The sequence below is a fragment of the Kogia breviceps genome, chromosome 3 (genome assembly GCF_026419965.1).
Source record: "Kogia breviceps isolate mKogBre1 chromosome 3, mKogBre1 haplotype 1, whole genome shotgun sequence".
NCBI lineage: Eukaryota > Metazoa > Chordata > Mammalia > Artiodactyla > Physeteridae > Kogia > Kogia breviceps.
The window spans coordinates 77,404,987-77,427,358 of record NC_081312.1 but is presented as its reverse complement, the minus strand read 5'-3'; the positions used below and the strand labels follow the sequence as shown (position 1 = coordinate 77,427,358).

At 38.1% G+C, this 22,372-nt stretch overlaps 1 protein-coding gene and 1 pseudogene across 1 annotated transcript in view; one reads left to right on the top strand and one right to left on the bottom strand.

The window, feature by feature from the left end:
* Positions 1–22,372, bottom strand: part of AVEN (apoptosis and caspase activation inhibitor) — a 197,617-nt gene that overhangs the window by 136,446 nt on the left and 38,799 nt on the right. The window contains exon 2 of the mRNA XM_059058619.2: positions 18,598–18,775. Within this exon, the coding sequence (XP_058914602.1) occupies positions 18,598–18,775 (178 nt within the window). The remainder of the gene's footprint in view (positions 1–18,597; positions 18,776–22,372) is intronic.
* LOC131753385 (lupus La protein homolog pseudogene) lies at positions 7,781–8,601 on the top strand (annotated as a pseudogene).

Genomic DNA, 22,372 nt, shown 5'->3' with positions numbered 1-22,372 from the left:
AGTTCAGTAAAGAATAGTGATGGGTTTTGGAATCAGGCTGATAGAAAATTACACTGCAGTTTCACCATGTACCAGTGATGTGACATTAGGCAAATTATCTAACTTCCTTGAGCTTAATTTGCCTCATTTGTAAAGTGGTCCAATACCGGCCTTGCAGGTTATCTTGAAGTTAAATAGAATGTTGTACATAAAGTACCAACTACCTGGCCAAGTGCTCTACAAATAAGAACTATTTTAACACATTTTGTTTGAAATTTGAATTTGTTTATGTCTATACCTCATCTACCCCCTCCACCCCAAATTAAGGCAGATATTGTTATTCAACCTAAATTAATATGAAATCGCCCCAATACATATCACAACAATGTTGCCTGCTCCATTGCAGATTCCTGCAAGAATACCCCCTCCTCTCATCTAAACCCTACTCTGATGACCCCAAGAATTAGAAATGCTGTGCTTTGCAAAATAAAAATGAAAAAAAAAAAAGAAAGTATTCCTGACAATAGCTCATCACTAAAATCTGTTCTGGAGCAATAACACATGGTTAAGAGACCAAATTTCAGTCCAATGGTCAAATTCAATTTGATTTGATCACTGCCAAATCGTGATATATTTTTTTAAGATGTTACAAATTTTTTTTTAAATGCTGTAAGTCCTTACCCATATCTAGCACTGTAGCACTGTACCAAATACTATTTCAGATTCTCTCTTACTCAACTCAAATATCTAAGCAAGAATGCATTCAGATTATGGGGCTGCTGAGAATAGCAGTAAGGATAAATGGTTATGTCATACATCAAAATGTCAGGATGTTTTTCCCCTTATCAATCTAAAGACACATTAAACATTCTCTCTCTGGACCAGCCCCTGTTTGGACAGCACCCGGGGAAACAAAGGCTACCCTAGAATTACCCCAACTTCCATGGAAGATTAGCCACATAGGTGGTACGTGCTGGGATGACTGCTGGATGACTGCTCACTGAAGCATGCCTCCCTCTCATCTATCAACTGCTAGAGTAACTTCTGGAAGACTGCACCTCCTGATTGCATGGGACATCAAGACAGTCTCTTGCACAAGAAGCACAACATTAAAAAAAAGTTTCTTTTTTAATTGACGTGCAGTTGATTTACAATGTTGTGTTAGTTTCAGGAGTACAGCAGTGATTCAGTTATACATATATATCTATCTATTCTTTAAATGAAGTTTTTCTGATCAATGGACTTTAGACATGTATACAAGTCATTTGGAATGAAGCTATTCATATATATATATACACACACACACACAAACACACATATACACACATGCATAAATACACATACATACAAACACATATATACACACATACGTACCTTCTTAATTGGTAGCCAACACATCCTCAGAGATAAATAAGCATTTTGTAACTGATTAATGAAGAAATTAAAATCAATTATTGATGTTTTACCTTGTTTAACAAATGTATCCTCATTCACCTGATTCAATTAATATAAATGCTTTGTCCCAGGCAACTCTTGGCCTCATTCTGAGAGAAGTGGTTCCCCTGAGCCTTTAAGGAGAAATAGGACATTTGCATAACCCAAAAATTTCCCCCAAGATAGTTATTATTTACTGTCACTATTTTAGCATATGCCCACCAATTCCTTGACACTCCTCCCCCGCATAGGTGAAGCTTAATTCCCATCCCCTTGAATGTGAGGAGGACTTACTGAACAGGGGAGGAAGTAACTTGACAGTGGAGAAAACTGACAGATACCCTCTTCATCAAGGGATCAAAGTCAACACAATCAGTAATGTCACATTGATAGCATGTGTGCTAACAAGAAAGGCACACCATCTCTGTGGTATTCCCCCCAAAAAATCCATAACCTCAGTTCAATCACCAGAAAATATCAGAAAAACCCAAACTGAGGGATCCTATGAAATACCTAACCACTATTCTTCAAAAGTGTCCATAAAAGACTGAAAAACTGTTACAAATTAGAGGAGACTAAGGAGATAAATAAATGCAATGTGGTATCCTGAGTTAGAACAAAGAAAGCACATCAGTGGGGAGAAAATGGGGAAATTCAAATAAAGTCAGTAGTATACCAACATTAATTTCTTAGTTTTGATAAAGGTACCATGTTTATTTAAGATGTTATTTAACATTAGGGGAAGCTAGGTGAAGGGTATAAGGGAACTATTGTTGCAACTCTTCTGAAAAATCTAAGTAGTATTACAAAATTAAAAAGTCAAAAAACAAATAATTGGGCCTTAATATTACTTAGTATTAAATGAATTCACATGCAAGATATCCTGCAACTTGACCACCTTCCTCATTTGTTGGAATAGATTTATGCTAGGCGTCAAAGTGAGTTGCTTTTCATTGAAGACTACCTTCCCAGGACTACAGTTCTTAAAAAGGAGACAAACCGTAGTAGCAAATACATGGACCACTGATGCAGTAAATCACAACCAGCAGCTACAAATAAGTTTATTCATCCATTCTGCAAGCTTATGGTCATGAACCATGTGCTGTGTACTGTGCCAAATACTGTGGATAAAAAGATCTACCCTCAGTAGACAGACAATCCAGTATGATCAGGTCAAGAGCAATGCAGTCAGAAAAGCCTCTCTGACCTTCCCAGGATGAACAACCAATCCCTTGGTTGTTCCACAGCTCTGTGCTGCCCACACTGAACTGTAATTGATGGTTTTCTCACTTGTATTTTCCCACAATTGATACCTGCCAAGTACTATTCAGGGTCTGAGATTTTATCCTATTTGTAAGATAATAAGTTAGCCTATTATTGTTCCATGGATGCTGGCAGAAGACATGAGACTCCTGGATCAGAGACCAAGGACATGATTACTCATGGCCAAAGTTTCATGTTCATTTGCATTGGTTTCTCAGGCCCCCTCTGCCTCAGAGCAGTAATTCAAAGAGCCCATCATGGAATCCTCTACATGCTATTGGTCATGTTACAGGAAAGGAACACTAAGCTTAGGAGACTCACTGCTCTTACAGTAAGTGGAAGCAAGCCTGACCTTTGCCTGGGGGAGATGTTACCTCATCCATCACGGTTGCTTGTTGACTCACACAGAGAGTGGTCAGGGTCCCACATTCTTGGCTTGTCCAGAAGGAACATGCAGGAATGCTCAGGACCCCTGTTGCCTCTCCCAACAATCATCTTTTTTTAAAAATTAAGTTTTATTGGAATATAGTTGCTTTACAATGTTGTGTTAGTGTCTGATGTACAGCAAAGTGAATCAGTTACACATATATCCTCTCTTTTTTAGATTTCCTTCCCATTTAGGTCACCACAGAGCACTGAGTAGAGTTCCCTGTGCTATACAGTCAGTTCTCATTAGTTGTCTATTTTATATAGTAGTGTATATATGTCAATCCCAATCTCCCAATTCATGCCACCCCCCTTCCCCCCTTGGTGTCCATAAGTTTGTTCTCTATATCTGTGTCTGTTTCTGCTTTGCAGATAAGTTCATCTGTACCATTTTTCTAGATTCCACATATGAGCAATACTGTCCAATATTTGTTTTTCTCTTTCTGACTTACTTCACTCTGTATGACAGTCTCTAGGTCTGTCATTTCTGCAAATGGTACTATTTCGTTCCTTTTTATGGCTGAGTAATATTCCATTTCATATATGTACCACATCTTTATCCATTCCTCTGCTGATGGACATTTAGGTTGCTTCCATGTCTTGGCTATTGTAAATAGTGCTACAATGAACACTGGGGAGCATGTATCTTTTTGAATTATGGTTTTCTCCAGGTATATGCCCAGGAGTGGGATTGCTGGGTCATATGGTAGTTCTATTTTTAGTTTTTTGAGGAACCTTCATACTGTTCTCCATAGTGGCTGTATCAATTTACATTCCCACCAACAGTATAGGAGGTTCCAACAATCATCTTAATCACAGGGAATATTTTAGACATTTCTGCACACTTAACACCTGGCATGACATGGGACACAGTGTAGACACTTGTTAAGTGTTTGCTAAATGAATGACTACAAGTTAGAAATCCTGAGTTTGAAGCCAAAGACAGCTGCTCAATATCAAGACCATGGACACAGTCACTTAATCTCCTTAAGCTTCATTCTCTTAATTTCTAGAAAATGTTCAAAAATAGAAACTCAAGAAAGGAAATGAAAAGATAATGAAAAAATTACCTCCAAGGATTCTTCTATCTCTGAAACTGAAAGTTTCTATAATTTTCTAAACGGGAGATGCCAGAAAGCCTGGGTGCCTGATTGTCTCTCTGACAGATGTGATTCCCGTTGCATTCCCACCATGGAGGTAGAAATTCGTGACAACAAACTTAGCATTCTACTAATTTTGGTTATCCAAAGTTATTCATGGTAACCTCAAATTTCACTATAAAATTTCATAAAGACTAAACTCTATAAAAACAAGGCAGAGGGGCTTCCCTGGTGGCGCAGTGGTTGGGAATCCGCCTGCCGATGCAGGGGAAACGGGTTCGTGCCCGGTCCGGGAAGATCCCACATGCCGCGGAGTGGCTGGGCTCGTGAGCCACGGCCGCTGAGCCTGCGTGTCCGGAGCCTGTGCTCCGCAATGGGAGAGGCCACAACAGTGAGAGGCCCACGTACAGCAAAAAAAAAAAAAAAAAAAAGGCAGAAAACTCTACTGTCACAGAATTCTCAAGGTAAATATTAAAACCACATAAATTATCTACTTAGCTAGTAAATGATAGATGAAGAAAACAAACTTTCTCAAACTTCATGATTTCAAGAGACTAGCAGTGTCATTAACACTGAAACATCTCCCTCTATGTACAATACACAGGATGCAATATTTAAGCGATAATAGATAATGACCACGTGACTATATTAAGTCCCTTCTACAAGTGTCAGCGAAACATGTTAAGATACAGATTTAATTTCCAAGAGGAATTCCCACCACAGATCATGAAAAGCTATGTGGGGAATGTACACCACACTCAGTCACGAAATTAAGCAGTATATATTGATATTTCTTTCATTAGCATCAGTTCCATTCTTAGGTGAACTGAAAATGCTGAGACAGATGCAGTATTCTCGTAACAAATCATGCGAAGGTATTCCTTCCACTCCCTTCAAGTATGACGGTACACTAAGAATATATAATGCAGTATCCTGTATGGGTTTTAATTTTTTGAGTTATGTTTGGGTTGGTGGCCTGTAAGGTCCAAGAAGAAACACTTCCTGGAAGACGAGGTGAAATTCATCAGGAAGGACAACCACCTGAGCAACCTCGAGGCAGGGCTGGGAGAGGCCCCTTTGAAACGCTCAGCCCTAAGCAAGACTAGAAGCCTCCAGGGGCGGCACCTTCTAAGGCCCTGATGCAGCTCCCTGGCCTCTGGACTTCTGCCTCCAGCCCCATGGCAGCTTCTTAAGCAATCACAAACCCTGTCCCAAGATGCAGACCAAGTGTCAACAATAAAGCTTCCTTTTGCAGAGACAGATATACAGGAGAACATGTATCTTAGAAAATGATGTACATGTAGACTTTACTGGATAGTGTCAAATGGGAAAGATGCCAACTCTGAAGCCAGGCATACTTAAGTTTGAATCCTTATTCTGCTGCATATTAGATGTGTGAGTGTTGCATATATTATTTAACATTGTTTTTAAGGCTTAATTTCAACACATGTAGAGATAATGAAATCTACCCTGTAGTTACCGTTCTGAATCAATGATATAGAAAAAAGCCTACATCCTGCACCTGGTAGGTATTCAGGAAATGGCAGTACTTATTGCCATCAGCATGTTAGCTTAAGGTCATTTGCTGTCACAGGGTCACTAACGGCCACAGGGATCCATTTACACACACGCTCCTTATTTATTTGAAGCCTAACCCTTCTGAGGACACTGGAAGTGTTAACTTAATGCACTTGAGTAAAATGCTATAGAATCATTGCAAAATTTAAAGAAGCCAGGAGAACAGAATTATAGGATTTTAAAAAATGTTCCCTGGAAGTTCCCTTGTGGCCTAGTGGTTAGGATTCGGCGCTTTCACTGCTGTGGCCCAGTTCAATCCCTGGTAGGGGAACTGAGATCCTGCAAGCCGTGAGGCACAGCCAAATAAATAAATAATAAAATTAAATTCCTTGATAAATCACCTTGCCTGTCCCTGTGCCGCAAGAATGACAATTGCTGGATCCATTCCAGTCAAATGAGACCATATCTATTCTGAAAGGTTTCCAATTAGGATGATTCTCCAACTCTCCAAATGTACATGAATATCCAATCTATTTGCCTTACATTTTAGTTGAGCCCATTTGGTTTTTTCCATTGTCTTTAGGGCCTGGAACACATATGACATAATTATTAAATCACTTCTCAGACTTCTTTTCCTTAGCATCATAAACCTTTCATCACAGATCCAATTTTTCCCATTTTTAATCATCTTTCAAGTTCCCTGTGTCACCTCTGTAGTTGTAGAGGTTGAAAGAGGTCAACAAATCCCATAAGAGAGAAACGAGCTAATGGCCATTGTGTTTTATATTCTAATTATATGTGTCAGTATTATGCTGTTATTTTAATGATGGCCCCATGTTAATGACATGATTTTAAATACAACTAGATTTTCTCAATCGTCACACTTACACTGTATATCTACCCCAACAGTTTGCTTGTCTTTGCCTATAAAATAATTCTTAACTTTTTACAGCACTTTATCATTTATTTAATAGTTCTACATAATCCCTACAACCATCCTGGATTAAAGCAAGGCAGGTATTATTTTCTACAGTTTAAAAAAATAAAAAAGGAAGTTCCTAGAGCTTTACTCCCTCAAGGGCATGTAGTTAGTAAGTGACAACCAGAACCAAGACAGTTCAGCTGACATCCATCAATCCAACGCGCCTCCCATTCTACAACCAAAATACACATGCAACACTTTGGGTACACTTACTGAAATAGATGACTTCCTTATCACAATCCTATGGTTATGTCTGCCCTTTTCATAGCCTTTAAATTCATGTTCCATGCTTTTTATATGAGAAGAGGTTCTACCCGGACCTTCATTAAAGGTTTTACCAAAATAACTCTTTTATTCTCTCTTTCTAGAGCAAGTAAAGAGAACTTATCAACTTCCACTTAAATATGACATTGATCATGAGCATTTATTTGCTCTGCTTCCCAAAACCCTCTTTTAAATGAGGGTAATTTTTTAAAGGGAAGTATGAGTCCACAAGAATAAAGAGACTGAGAGGGTAGATAGCAGAGTTGAGAGGAATATGCTAGATGCTGTTAGAATGTAACATGCAGATTTGATGATGTAGCCAGTTAGACATTTATCGACCAGAACAGTATCCGGAATACAAGTCAAATCCAAAAAGATTCAATAATGTTCTCTCAGTAAAATTTCTAGTAAGAATAATCTAAATTATCTAATAGTCTAAATAAACATTCAGTTCATAAAATGAACTTGAGACATTTCAGTCACTGTGGCTCAGCTCTGAAGGACCGGGCTCAGGAAGATGGCAACAACAGCCAAAAATGGTGGCGGTGAAAAAATGGCTGCTCTGGGACCAAAATCAGTCATTGAACCAAGGGTTATTTGACTATAATTTGCCATAAGACAAATTTTTTAAGGAACAGATCAAACTGGATGAAAGCTGGGTACCTCTGGAGATAATATAATTCAACAGGTTAAAATCCCTCAGACTTTAATAGAAGTAGTAAGAAAATCAAAGTCAAAACCCATGAAAATAAAGATAAAGCTAAAATCAGAAGCTCTCCATGCAAAACTCTCTCTGATGAGTATAAAATGTCTGATGACTGATGATCATAGAAAATGATGTAAAAACAGATCCATTTATATAAAAGGCTTCTCAACTGGTACAACCCTTGGTGACAAAAGAAAGATTAGAAGATAAAGGTCAAGCACAAAATATTCAAATGAGAAACAGAGACCCCTGACCAAAAGCATAAAGACAGACTCTAACACTTTTCGAGAAAGATTAATTTGCAAAAATATAAGAGAGAGAGAGAAGGCAAAATGAAGTATAAGCTAAATTGAGAGCTAAACAAGAAGAAAAACAGCAGTGCTATAAATGCTGAAATGAAATCTCTAGAAGAAAAGATTAGATGTTTGCTGAGTTTTTTGGATGACTTAGATGATCCTACCTGTAGAGAAGATTTACACTTCCTTTCCTCAAACTGTGGGGAAATAAAGTGGATAGACTTTATCAAAGGTGCAAAAGAGAGAAATAATTCTATTTCATGAGAAAGCTAAAGAAGCACTAGATATAGCCGAAGAAGCCAATAATGGTAACCTCCAATTAAAGAACAAAGAAGAGAGGTGGGGAGTACCAGGAGAGATAAAACACAGCCCTGAAAAAAATCGTGGTGTATCAACCAGAATCCCTCAACAAATGGAAATCAAAAGGTCACAGATTTAAAAGAAAAGGAAAATGAATAGGAATTAAAGCTGCCGAGGCTGGGTCTGTTTAAGGAAAACTACAGTTTCAGAGCAAGAGAATGAAAATTGACAATAATGATAAACATGATAAAAATGAAGCAGCTGTACCAGTAAAAGTAGACAAAGAGTCTTCATCAAAACAACAGAAAACACAATAGTGCAGGAGACCAGTAGGGTAGCAAACAATTTCTAGGTATTCAGCTGCTTCTATCTTTGGAGGTTTGAAAAAAAGAAAATCAAATTAGACCCACTTCAATGTCCAGCTGTAAGAAAGGAAAGATGTGTGTGTGTCTGTGTGTGTCTGTGTGTGTCTGTGTGTGTGTGTTTTAACCTGTGTGTGTGGCTTAACCTGTCTTTTTGTCGTTGTTGTTCAAATAAAGATTTTTTAATGTATAGTTCTGCTTGTGTTATTTCAAATGATTCCAATATCAAAGGGAATGTTTTTCCACTAAATTGCCTTTGTAATATAAGAATATGTTAGCAAAAACTAATAAAATACATATCAAATAAAAAGAAAAAAAAAGAACTGAATCAAGGAGGGCAAATACAACTCAACTGTCCCACTGCTTTGTGGGAAAAAAGTTTCAAAGTTTAATGAAAAAAATACAGGCTGCTGGAGTGACAGCCTTCTTTTCCCTTTTGGTCTAATTGCTGGCAAAAGGATGCAGAGGCAAGAAAATTTATTATTAAAATTAAAATCTCCCCCCAAAATCAACTTTTCTTAATATTACAGTAAGGAAGATATATAGTAGCTTTTTTTTTTGAAGGTCTAATTGGCTTTATTCAATGATTCATGAATCAGGCAGCATCCCATCTATAGGATAGATGGGCTTTTCCTATAACAGCTTTAAATGAAAATATGCCTAGAGAACTATGCTGACCAAACTGTAGTCTAATCATTTTTATTTGTTCTACTTAAAATAAACAGCTTATAGATTTGCACATAAAAGATTGTTTTCCTCATGTTTATCTTCAACGTTGCTCCAGTGCATCCTGCTCACACTGTAAACATTTGTCTAACTCTGGTTATCTGTGACATCTGAAAAGAAAAAAATAAAGCATATGGCATGGTTTCAATAACTCACCATTTGAAAAAAAGTAGGAGGCAGAAAAAACGCTTAAAGATCTAAGTTTTTATGCCTGAATGTGAGAGTATGGTACCATTTTCTAAGGTTTTGAAACATAACCTAGAACTGCAAGAATACTGTTCAAAAAGAAAAGCTGACGGCATGATTAGCTATAAGCTGAAGGCTTCCAGAAAGAGTACTAAACAGATGTCTCAAGACTCCCAATCCCACCAGAAAAAGGACTTCAAGCAAACTAGTCCCCTTCCCATATCCTCCATTTATAAATATGAGATGCCACTGCCCCTGGCCAGAAACTCAAACAAAGCAGAAAGCACCTGCATGTTGAAGACACAGGTTGAAGGTGCTGAAAAGGGCTGCTTCTCCCAAAATGTTTCCCATGGTCTATGGTAGTAACTGAAATTCTACCATGAGAAGTCCATTTTTAGACATTTTTTTCCCTTGTATAGAGAGATACATAAAGAATAGGTAATAGGGGCTTCCCTGGTGGCGCAGTGGTTGAGAATCCGCCTGCCGATGCAGGGGACACGGGTTCGTGCCCCGGTCCGGGAAGATCCCACATGCCGCGGAGCGGCTGGGCCCTTGAGCCATGGCCGCTGAGCCTGCGCGTCCGGACCCTGTGCTCCGCAACAGGAGAGGCCACAACAGTGAGAGGCGCGCGCGCACACACACACACACACACACACACACACACACACACACACAAAGAATAGGTAATAGATATAGACAACTTAAAGGATTATTAAACAAACACAAGGAACCATTATCCAGATCAAGAAATAGAATACCACCGACGCCACAGAAGCCTCCCTACCACCCCCAACGCACACCTACTATGCGCCCTCCCCCATCATTTCCCCTCACCTCTCCACTGGAGGTGACTGCAGCCCTATTTTTGTAATAATCATGTCCTTGATTTTCATTTTACCATTTAAACATGCATCCCTAAATAACACAGTTTACTTTTTGTTGTGTTTGAACTTTCTATGGATAGAAGCATACTGAGGTATTTTGGAGGTATTCACATAAGGTTTCAGAGATTCATCCACTTACAATATTTATGTACTCATCCCACTGTTAATGGGCATTTGAGTTGCTTCCATTTGTGGCTCTTCTGAACAAATACAGCTATGCACATTCATGCATATGTCTCCTGATACACACGTGCTAGAATTTCTCTAGAGTATCTTCCAAGGTCGGAAGTACTGAAGCGTCAACTTTACTGGAAAATGACAAACTGTCTTCCAAAGTTAATATACCAACATACATATACACCAACTGTGTGCACAATAGAAATTCACTGTTTGAATTCATTCATGGTCTTCAAAAATTCACCACTGTAATGGAAATCCTACTAGGAGAAGAACACCCCATTAAGCTAGATATACTCTTAGCAAAAGGTCTGCCTTCAAAATGGCAGTTGAGAATTGGACCAGAGGTGTATGCAAAGCACAGCTAATTCTGGAATAGGAAATAATGTCTAAAGAACAGTCCAAAGCATAGAGCCCCTGACTGAGAAACCAAGTCTGGATGACACATTGCAATGGCAAAGGTGATCCTTCATGACACGTGGCGGACACCGAGATGGGGGAGAAAAGCAGATTAATAACTATAGGGAACAAAGCGCTGGAAAGGGGAAAAGACTGTTTTATGATTTAAGGCCACCAACTTTTAAATGTTTAGTAACTCAGACCACCACCACTGATTATTCAAGAAATAGACTCAATAAGTCAGTTATATTATACCCAAGGATAACTTTTAATTTCTCAGGAAAACAAAGTTATATATAAATTCTGTTGGCAACCATTGCTATTATGTCTAACATTCAAGGAAAAAAAGAAATTGGACTTTATTTTACTGAACACAGTTAACTAAGCTTCTATCAACAAAAAATTTCAGATAAATACTAAATCTAGGTTACCTTGGTTACACATTAAGCAGAACTAATATCAGTGGTAAATTTGGGATAAGATGCTGACATCATCAGATCAAACACTGTTACTTCCTATTATTCCTGAATTTCCTGAGAGAAATAGCGTTGGCTAAGATTAGACAGAAACATGACAGAATAGGATTTAAATCCAGATCTGTTTTACTTAGAGGCCTGTGACCTTCTATGAAGCCACACTGACAAAAGAAACACTACAACATCATATGCTGAACTTCAATGTCCAATACTAAAAATCTAAATTTTCAGTCTTGATAAGTTATTTCTAATTTTGGTTAGGAAAGAGATTATACACTAAAAGAAAAGTAGAAGAGAGAATCAAAAGTTATATACTCTTTGGGGTTTCCCTGGTGGCACAGTGGTTGAGAGTCTGCCTGCGGCTGCAGCGGACATGGGTTCGTGCCCTGGTCCGGGAAGATCCCACATGCCGCGGAGCGGCTGGGCCCGTGAGCCATGGCCGCTGGGCCTGCTTGTCCGGAGCCTGTGCTCCGCAATGGGAGAAGCCACAACAGTGAGACGCCCGCATACAGCAAAAAAAAAAAAAAAAAAAGTTATATATTCTTTAGAAGACTGAAATGCAAGGTGGAATAATTATGCCACCTCACTCCACTAATCTAAAAATGGTCGTAAAAGTTTCAGTTATACAAGATAGGTAAGCCGTAGAGATCTACTACACAGCAGAGTACCTGTAGCTAACAATACTGTATTGTATACCTAAAATTTGCTAAGAGGGTAGATCTTAAGTGTTCTTACCACCAAAAATAATAAGATAAAGCGGATGGGAGGAAATTTGGGGGGTTGAGAGACATTCTATGGTCACGACTATTTCACAGGTACAAACTTAATCCCCGAACTCATCAAGTTGTATATGTTAAATATGAACAGCTTTTTATATGTTAACAATACCTCAATAAGGTTTTTTTTTTAAAGGTTGTGAAAGAATGTAGCAACTGATAAAATTTAACACGCTTCAGAAAACAAAGCAAATACAAGAGAACATATCTTTGTGATCTGGAGGGAAAGATGAATTTCCCAAACAAGGCACAAAACAACACAAACTGTAAGACAGAAAGTTGATAAATTCAACTACATTAAAATATAAAACCATGCACCAAAAGATACCATTACAAAAGTAAGAGAAAACCCCATAATAGAAGATATCTGTAAAAATAATTAAAAGATAAGTATCAAGAATATGTTAAAAATATATGTCAATAAGAAACAAACAAGCCAAATGGTCAAAGAATGTGTGCAGGCAGTTCATAGAAGCAAGCTAGCACAGCAAAACAAGATGCTCAGCCTCAACAGTTAGCTAAGGAACTGCAACAACCCAGCCCTCCACGCCAGCTCAGACACTCACGATTTTATACCAGAGTACATCATTATCATCATTTACAACCTCTGCCCCACTAAACCCAAACTTGAAATGCTCCACTCTATGGCCACCACTACCCCCCTTTCCAACTCATACCCCTTCAAGGAGGTCAACAATCCTTCTGCACAGAGAAATCAACAGTCCACTGACCCCACTATCTTTCCTCTGCTCCTCACCTCTCTCATGCCTGCACGTCTCCCTTTACCCAGCTTGAACATGCAACTGGCAATCATTCTAATCACCCCTTTCCTGTTTCTCACTTCATTGCATTTGCTTGGCTGAACAACAATATAATCATGATTAAATCCTACTCTCCATCCCTCCATACCTGCACCCATACAGCAGAATGTGAATGGGGAAAAAAAAAAACCTTTTCTCACCTTAAATTCATGACCATCAGCCTCCTGTGGGCATCCATTAGCACCCAGCAACCATACCACATTTTCCTATTTCATTCAATTTCCCACTCTCTAGGCAGCTGTTTCTTTTTTTTTTTTTTTTTTTTTTTTTTTTTTTTTTTGTGATACGCGGGTCTCTCACTGTTGTGGCCTCTCCCGTTGCGGGGCACAGGCTCCGGACGCGCAGGCTCAGCGGCCATGGCCCACGGGCCCAGCCGCTCCGCGGCATGTGGGATCTTCCCGGACCGGGGCACAAACCCGTGTCCCCTGCATCGGTAGGCGGATTCTCAACCACTGCGCCACCAGGGAAGCCCAGCTGTTTCTTTTATTTTAGTATTTTTTAATTATTGAAATGTAGTTGATTTACAATATTATCTTAGTTTCAGGTATGCAGCAAAGTGGTTCAGTTATATATTTTTTCAGACTATTTTTCATTATAGGTTATTGTAAGATACTGAATCTAGTTCCCTGTGCTATACAGTAAATCCTTTTGGCTTATCTATCTTATGTACAGAAGTCTGTACTTGTTAATCCCATACTCCCTATTTATCCCCCCTCCCTTCCCCTTTGGCAACCATGAGTTTGTTTTCTATCGATAACTATTTCTTAACTTCTACTCTCACCTCACATTTCTAACACCTCCTCCCTGACTCTCACTGACAGCTTTCTCATTTCACTAAGAAAACAGAAGCAATCAGAAGAGAACTTCCTCAAGCCCCCATCACATCTACCCACCTACCTATACCTATGCCCAAATATTCTGGGTTTCCTCCAATTACAGTTGAAAAACTGCCCCAGCCCCTGGTAGTGGGCAATCGCTCCATCTGTGCAAATGATTCCATCACCTCATGTGGACCAAAGAACACAGATACAGCAATTCTCACCTCTTATCGCATTATTTTTGACCTCTTTTCTGGATCTTTCTATCAACAGATAAACATGCAATTACTTCTCCCATGTTTAAAAAATATGTTTGACCCGCTTCCTCCACCAGCCCATTCTTCTTCCCTTTATAAACAAAATTCCTCAATATTAATAGTTGTTTATACTTTGTCTCAAATGTCTCTCCTTCCATATTCTTTTTGAATCCAAGAAAGAATTTATCCCACCACTCCAACAAAACTGCTGTAGCTAAGATCACCAGTAACCTTATGTTGTTAAATTCAACTGTCAATTCTTGGTTGTCATCAGCTGTGTTTGACACAAATCCCTCTCTCTTCCTGGAAACACTCCTTCATTCCTTCTTCATTCTCCTTTGCTGGTTTTTTTCTCATTTCCCTAACCTCTAGACACTGTGGTACCCAGGGCTCAGTAGTTTTCTACTCAATAACTCCCTTGGTCATCTCATGCATTCTCATGACTTTAAATACCATCTGGCATCACCCAAATGCATATCTCCTGTCCAAACTCGGGTCCTGAACCCCAGATACATTTATCCAACAACCTACTTGATATTTCCAATATTTCCTGTTGGGTGTTGTGCTGGGTCTCTTGCAGTTACCACTCCAGATTCACTCTCCACCCATCCCCTCTCTGTTCTGTCCTAGAGGTTGATCTATATGGATCACAGCTTCAGACTTCCCTTGTCTTCTGACTTCCAGTAGGTTAGGCTTATGGGGAGCCTTGGCAGGAGAATGGAGGAAAAAAGGAGTCTAAGACCAGAGCACTTATTCCCCTGTCCCTCTCCCTGTAGAGTCACCTTTGCTGGCTACATCTTTAGACCAAAGGTGATTCATCCTCTCAAGGCAAACTTCTCACATGAAGCTATCTTTGTGCTTTCCCTACATGCTACCTGTAACTTTGTAAATGACTCCTTCATTAAAACTCCTTTATAATTATATCGAGTGTACCATCTATTTTCTACAGGATTTTGACTAATACAGATGTCTAACTGGCATCTCAATTTTAACACGTGCAAACTGAGCACCTCCTATAGTTTGATCCATTTCACTTAATGTCAAACCCCTTCTTCTAGCTCTGCAGGCCACAATCTTGGCATCATCCTTGTGCATCTTTTAATCTCATACCCCACATTTGCAAGTCTGATCTTATACCCTACATTTGCAGTTCTTTCAAAATAGAGCCGAAACTCAACCATATTTCACCACCTCCACCGCTACCACCCCTAGCCCCAGCCACCATCAGTGCTTGTCTGCATTGCAGTCAGTCCTTCATATCTGCAGGTTCCACATCAGCGGATTCAACCACAGATAGAAATCTACAGATACAGAACCCACGGAAACAGAGGGCTAGCTGTACTACACCATTTTATGCAAGGGACTTAAGCATCCACAGAGGTTGTTATCCACTGGGGGCCCTGGAACCAAACCCCCATGGATACTGAGGAACAACTGTATTTCAATAGCCTCACTGATCTACCTGCTCCATCCCTCACCAGTCTTCAGGTTATTCCAACTCATCAGCCAGAGTGATCCTGCTAAAACAAGAGTTAGCTATATCACTCTTCTCTTCAAAACACTCCAGTGGCTGCACATGTCACTCTGAGTAATAGCCAACATCTTTATAATGGTCTACAAGCCTCCAGGTGATCTGGCCACGTGACCCATCTCTGACCTCACCACCTACCTGCTCACTTTGCTCCAGTCACGCTGTCCTCTCTGCTATTTCCTTTACTCCTATCTCAAAGCCTATGAACTTTCTCCTGCCTCTGCCCGGAACATTCTTCCCACAGATATCCTCAACGCCTGCTCCCTCACCTTCCTCTGGTCTTTTATTCAAATGTCTTTCTCTGGCCACCTTTCTAAAATTGTAACGGCCCCTCCTCACTTCATTGCTACCCTAAGCAATTATAGCCATTTGACATCTTATATAGTGTCCTTTTCTTTATTCTGTGTCTCCACCCTCTAGAATGTCAACTCCACGAGGCAGGTGTTTGTGTCTGTTCTGTTTCACTTCTGAATGCTCAGCCTCTGAAACGGTACCTGGAAATGGTGGGTGCTCCAATAATCGAAGGAACCTCAACGAGATACCACTCAATCAATTGGCCGCAATAAAAAAAAATTTTTTTAAGTCTAACAGTGCTACGTATTGGCAAAGACGGTGGATGTTAGGAAGTTCAGCTCATCTCCTCGTTGGAGAGCATTTTGGCAGTATCTAGGAAAGTTTACGAAGTGCACGTCTATGATGTTTTTTCTGGGCTGTATATTTATTTATACAAACAAGGATGGTATACTAAAAAAATCAATCATTCCAAGGAGTATGATCAGTGATATTTTTTCTGGGTTGTATATTTATTTATACAAATAAGGACAGTATACTAAAAATCACTATCATTCCAAGGAATATGGTCAGCCTATCTAGAGGACAGTCTTAATATTTTATGATCACAGAATGAACTCCACTTCTCAAAAGTAATCCAATATAGCCTACTCCACCATAGAGGAAGAAAGCATGGCAGCTCTTCTCAGGCTTATGCTGTAGTGAAAAGAAAATGATAGATCAGCAGCAGAGTGGGAAAGAAATGTAAGCACATATCAAGATGCGACAGTTGTGATCTCCCAAGAAACTAATCACTGATAAACAAACCACTTAAGAAATCAGTAAGCAAAGACAGACTACAAGAAAAATATACATGTAAGACCCAAACCATGCCAGGCTTTAAGTTATAAATAAAACGCTACAATAAATAACCAAAATCATAAGCCAATGTACATAACTGTTGGATTAGACTAGCATTCCGAATTGCTTTCAAACATTTATGCAGTCTCTTTTATTGCCAGATACAGTCCTAGTAACTTGACTACACAATCGATTCAGTTAAATCCACTGGTAGGTAGTCCACATGTTAATTTTATGCACTACTTCAATTTGCCCCCTAAATCTTTTAGTGGAACAGCTGGTAAAAATTGAAACTGACGAGCCCACATTTTACCCTTCTCCTATCTTGAAAAAAAGTGCTTATAAATCCCTAACTGGCAAAAATGCAGGTAATAAGAGGGAAACACTCATCTCAGTGGCAAAAAGATGAGCTACCAGTCCCTGAACAATGAGTTGGATGCTATCATCCAAACAAGGGGGTTACGCTACATAGCATAAACATAACGACCCTAGGCTGAATCTGCTCTCCTACTCATATCTAATACTCTCTCCACTTACCTCTTCGTTTCCTACTCAAAGGGTTTATTCTATTAACTTGGAAGACAATTCATCACTTTATGATACTTAGTTTGGTGCAGGCATTCAAAAATACAGGCAGATGAGGAAAAATAAAGGTACAACTCAACAGCAACATAAAAGCTGGGGAAAAGAAGAAATTCAAAGCCAACTATCTGAAAATGTTACTTTCACTTTATTTCTCTCTTTCTCATAGCTTCATCCTTTAAATTATTTTTAACCTGGCAACTTTTTTGAGGTAATTGTAAATTCAGATAGTTATAAGAAATAATACAGCAAGATCTCCTACACGGTTGGCCCCAATGATAACATTTTGCACAACTATTGTATAATATCCCAACCAGGAATTGACATTTGACATAGACAGAATCCACTAATCTTATTCAGATTACCCTTGTTTTATTTGCACTCACTTTTATGTGTGTGTATATATGAGTTTGTGTGTCCACCACCACAATCAAGATATTGATCGGTACCAGCACTGCAAGGATCCTTCGTGTTGCCCTTTTATAAGCACATCCACCTCCCACCCACTCCCCATCCATAACTCCTGAAAATCAAAAGTCTATCCACCATTTATCCTTTGAATTCTTGTGCCACACGCTGGTAGGGAATAGCCTTCTATACAACCAGCTCTGGTCCATTTCCTGTTACTATTCTCAGGCTTCACACTGCTGTGCATTGCTCAACAGAGTCAATCTTAAACAGCTGGTCAAAGAAGGGATGAGTGTCTCACCTTGCTGACAGAGAAGACTGTCCAAAACCAACAAAGTATCAGTGTTCAGACACATATGGCTCCAATATGTGCCTACCCACTAATATGTACGTTCTTGGGTATAAAAGGAAAAAAGAACATATATTCTAGAAACTTTGTAAAGCTTTGTATAAACTTCAGTACTAATTCCTCTGAAATCAAAGAAAACACTTCTGTTTCTCAGCCTACCCAATTTAGAGGGGCATAGTTTACCATTTTTCATTCCTATAAAGCCTTTTATCCATTTCAACCAGGACTAAAGTCTTTCTACATCAGTACATGGAAACCCAGATTTCCATTTAAAGAAATGTCACTTTTTCCTTGCCAACCATTAGACACACTGTCCTTTACCTGGATTTAAAATCCAAAAAACAAACAATGAATTTCTAGTTATTAAAATGCTATTTAAAAAGGAACATAAATGCCTATGCAACTTTCATAGCACTAAGCAGTACGCATGCAACAGGAATTCATACCTGCAGAGCTGAGGAGAACACTGAAATCTGTCCCCCTCTGTGATTCTCCACTTTCATTATCGACCTCTTTTTCAGTATCTTGATATCGATCCCAGTTAGAAACTATCTTCCTTTTAGAATAATTTCCCTGTTCTTCATTCTCTTCTCCATGGGTCTCTGCATCACTGTCATCTTCGACCTGCAATCATTAGAGACAAATCGATAAGCAGGAAGTAGAAATCTAAACTTTAGTAGCCTTAGCAGTAAAAATTTTTAAAAACAAATCAAAACAAAAAAATAGTACATAGGTATCACGATAAAGAGCACATCTTATAAACCAAGCTCTATGCAAGTATTAAATAATATTTCAAGGGAACCCCATTATATCAGAGTGTACTTTCAGTGTAAACTCTTCATTTAGCTGTGAAAAGGAAATCTGATGAGATCCTACCTAAAATCTGTGTAACTGAAAGACTAAAGTCCACCCCCAGTGTAATCCTATTTCAAGAGTTGTTTCTTCTTACTGAAATAGTTAAGGCTATAAGAGTATTAAATTCAAAAGACTTTAGGATGGAAATTAGTTCTTCCAATTTACAGATTTTACAAACACATTCCGTAAGTATATTTTATAAGCTTTAAATGGGAACCTACTCAGATGCATTCTAGAGAACAGTTTCTAGACTTGGGCATTAAAATGTTAAGAGAGCATGCAGAAAAATGCAGAATGTGAGAAACTACAAAAGATAAAGGGTCTAGTTTCTTCAACATATAAATTGCAATGAAAAAAAATGATGGGGGAGGAGGGAGAAACCTATAGATTAAAAGAGCTTAATAAGAAACTAACACACCACTGTAAAGCAATTATACTCCAATAAAGATGTTTAAAAAAAAAAAAAGCTTAATGGACATGTAACCACTGTAATGTTGGGAAATTATTTGTACTCTGATTCAACACTATAACTAGAAAAAATCACTTATAAGACTATTGAAGAAATGTGAACAAGATATTTTCTTATATTAAGGAAATATTGTTATTTTATTTACTTATTGTTTGGTGTGATACCTTTTTTTAAATGTTTTATCTTTTAGAAATAAATATTGAACTATTTATGGATGCAAAGATATGACATGTGGGTTTGCTTCAAAATAATAGGTGGAGAGGAATGGTGGGTAGAGATGAAATAAACTGGGCATAATTGATCATTTCTGAAGCTGGATGATGAGTACATGGAAATTCATTATATTATTCTATCTATTTTAATATGTGTTTGAAATTTTCCATAATAAAAGATTAAATTTTTAAAAAGTTGTATATAGAATCTAAAGATACAATTCAAAGGAGTATCCCAAAGATTATAAAATCCTTACCAAGAAAAGAATTTCTGAAATATATTAAAATAATCCATCTGTACAGAATGAGTTAGACTTCTTTAAAGTAATTTTTTTATTAACACAGAAACAGGCATGTACATTGCAGAAAATTAGGAGGGAAAGACAAGTAAAAATATTAAAACCCCACATTCCCATCACCTGGGAGTACCACTACTAACACCTTAGTGTATATACTTCCAGATCTTTTACTATGTAAATATTTATATATACTTTTTTTTGGTCACCAGAGTTATTCTCCACTTCTGCATTTCAGTAAATTTCATTTCATATAACATCCAGACTATTTCCAAATTTCCCTAACTAACCAAAAAACTTTCCTTTACAGTTGGTTTGTCTAAGCCAGTATCCAATTCAAGATCATGCACTGTATCTCAGTGCTTGTCCCTTAAGTCTCTTTGAATCTAGTACAACCTCTATTTTTATGACATTGATTTACTGAAGGGACCAGTACAGGTAGAATGCATAGAAGACCCATCTTCTGTCTGGTTGCTTCCTTGTGGTATTAGTATATTAGTTTACAGGAAATAGTGGATAAAAAAATTTTTTTAATCTAAACACCCAAAAGAGTCAGGTATTTTTTGGCTAAAATACATCATAGATGGTGCTCTGAACCTTAAGTTACATCACATCAAATGACAGATGATAAATGGCTAAGCCAACATAAGTAAAGCTAAGATTAACCAATGAATTTGGATGATGAAGCCTGATCCACCCAATGTATGGATATGTTTTCCCTGTTACATCTGGGAAATTGTCTGTGTAGTGTTATTTTGGTCCCCTACAAATTTCTAGTTCCCCGTCAACCATTCACGTAACAAATTTAACAGTAGTCACAGTTCTCACCTGAATCAAATTTCATACGTTTTCATGAAACAATGGAGTAACTGACCTTTCAAGATCACTTTCAGCACTCAAATATCATCATAAACCTCCTTGACAGCACACAAAAAAATGGCAATCCACATTATATTCTAGAAATTGCAGAGATTGCCTGAAACCTAGAGGTTTCCTACCATTCCTGCAAGTTTCTCAGAACCATAAGATGCTGGCAGATTAAAGGTATGTGACTGAATGAGTTCTGCTATATAAATAACAAATACCAGGAACATTCTAAAGAAAATAGCTTTCCAACTGATGAGAATTTGGGGAATAGAACTACAGCTGAAAAATATTTGCAGGGTTTAATTTCAGAAAATCCAATATTCTTTTGCTGACCCACTGGGTAAACAGAGTTCAGAGAGTCTTCTCCAGTTAGTAAAAAACTTTGAACACAGATATAGCCATGGCAAAAATGTAACCCTGAGCAAAATAACTAGCTCGATGTGAAAGGATTATGATCTGAAACACCCTAGTATTAACACAGAAATAACCACTGAAATGGAAGACTGGAGACCTAGATAGAATTAATGACCCTGCCATCACCTCATTTAATATTTACAGAGTGTTTATAATAGGCTGAGCCTCACACAGCTGAATGACTCACTAATCCCCAACTTAGAAGAATCACTGAACAAGAATCTCATTTCCTCCACCCAACAGTGGAGACAAGAAAAGTCGTCATTAGCCTCCATCACAAAAGGGCAGTAGAAGTAATAAAGTTTAGAATACATTTGATGTAACTTAGAGAAAGGCGTATCTTAAAAACTCCTAGAGATTTTATGTTTGGTTCATCTGGCAAAAAGCTGGGACAAAAAATAAAATATGCATAGTCCCATGATGGAGAGAAAGAACAGAACAAATAAGAAAATACTGATGAAAGCAATGTGAAAACTAAATAGAAAGGCATCATTATTATGTTAACCTCATCATTATGAAATTAGTCTGGTGTATACTGTGAACTATAAGATACTGATGAAAGAAATCCACAGTACAAATAAATGGAAAGCTAGTTCATGTTTACAGATTAGAAGAATTAATAGTTAAAATGTCCATACTACCCAAAGCAATCTATACAGATTCAGTGCAATCCCTATCAAAATTCCAATGGCATTTTTCACAGAAATAGGACAAACAATCCTAAAATTCGTATGGGAACACAAAAGACCCCAAATAACCAAAGCAATCTTGAAAAAGAACAAAGCTAGAGGCATAACACTTCCTGATTTCAAACTATATTACAAAGCTATACCAATTAAAACAGTATGGTATTGGCATAAAAACAGACACAGCTCAATGGAACAGAATAGAGAGCCCAGAAATAATCCCATGCATATATGGTCAATTAATTTATGACAAAGGAGCTAAGAATATACAATGGGGGAAAAAACCAATCTCTTCTTTAAATGGTGATGGGAAAACTGGAGAGCCACATTCAAAAGAATGAAATTGGGCCCCTATTTTACCCCATACACAAAAACTAACTCAAAATGGATTAAAGACTTGAATGTAACATCTGAAACCATAA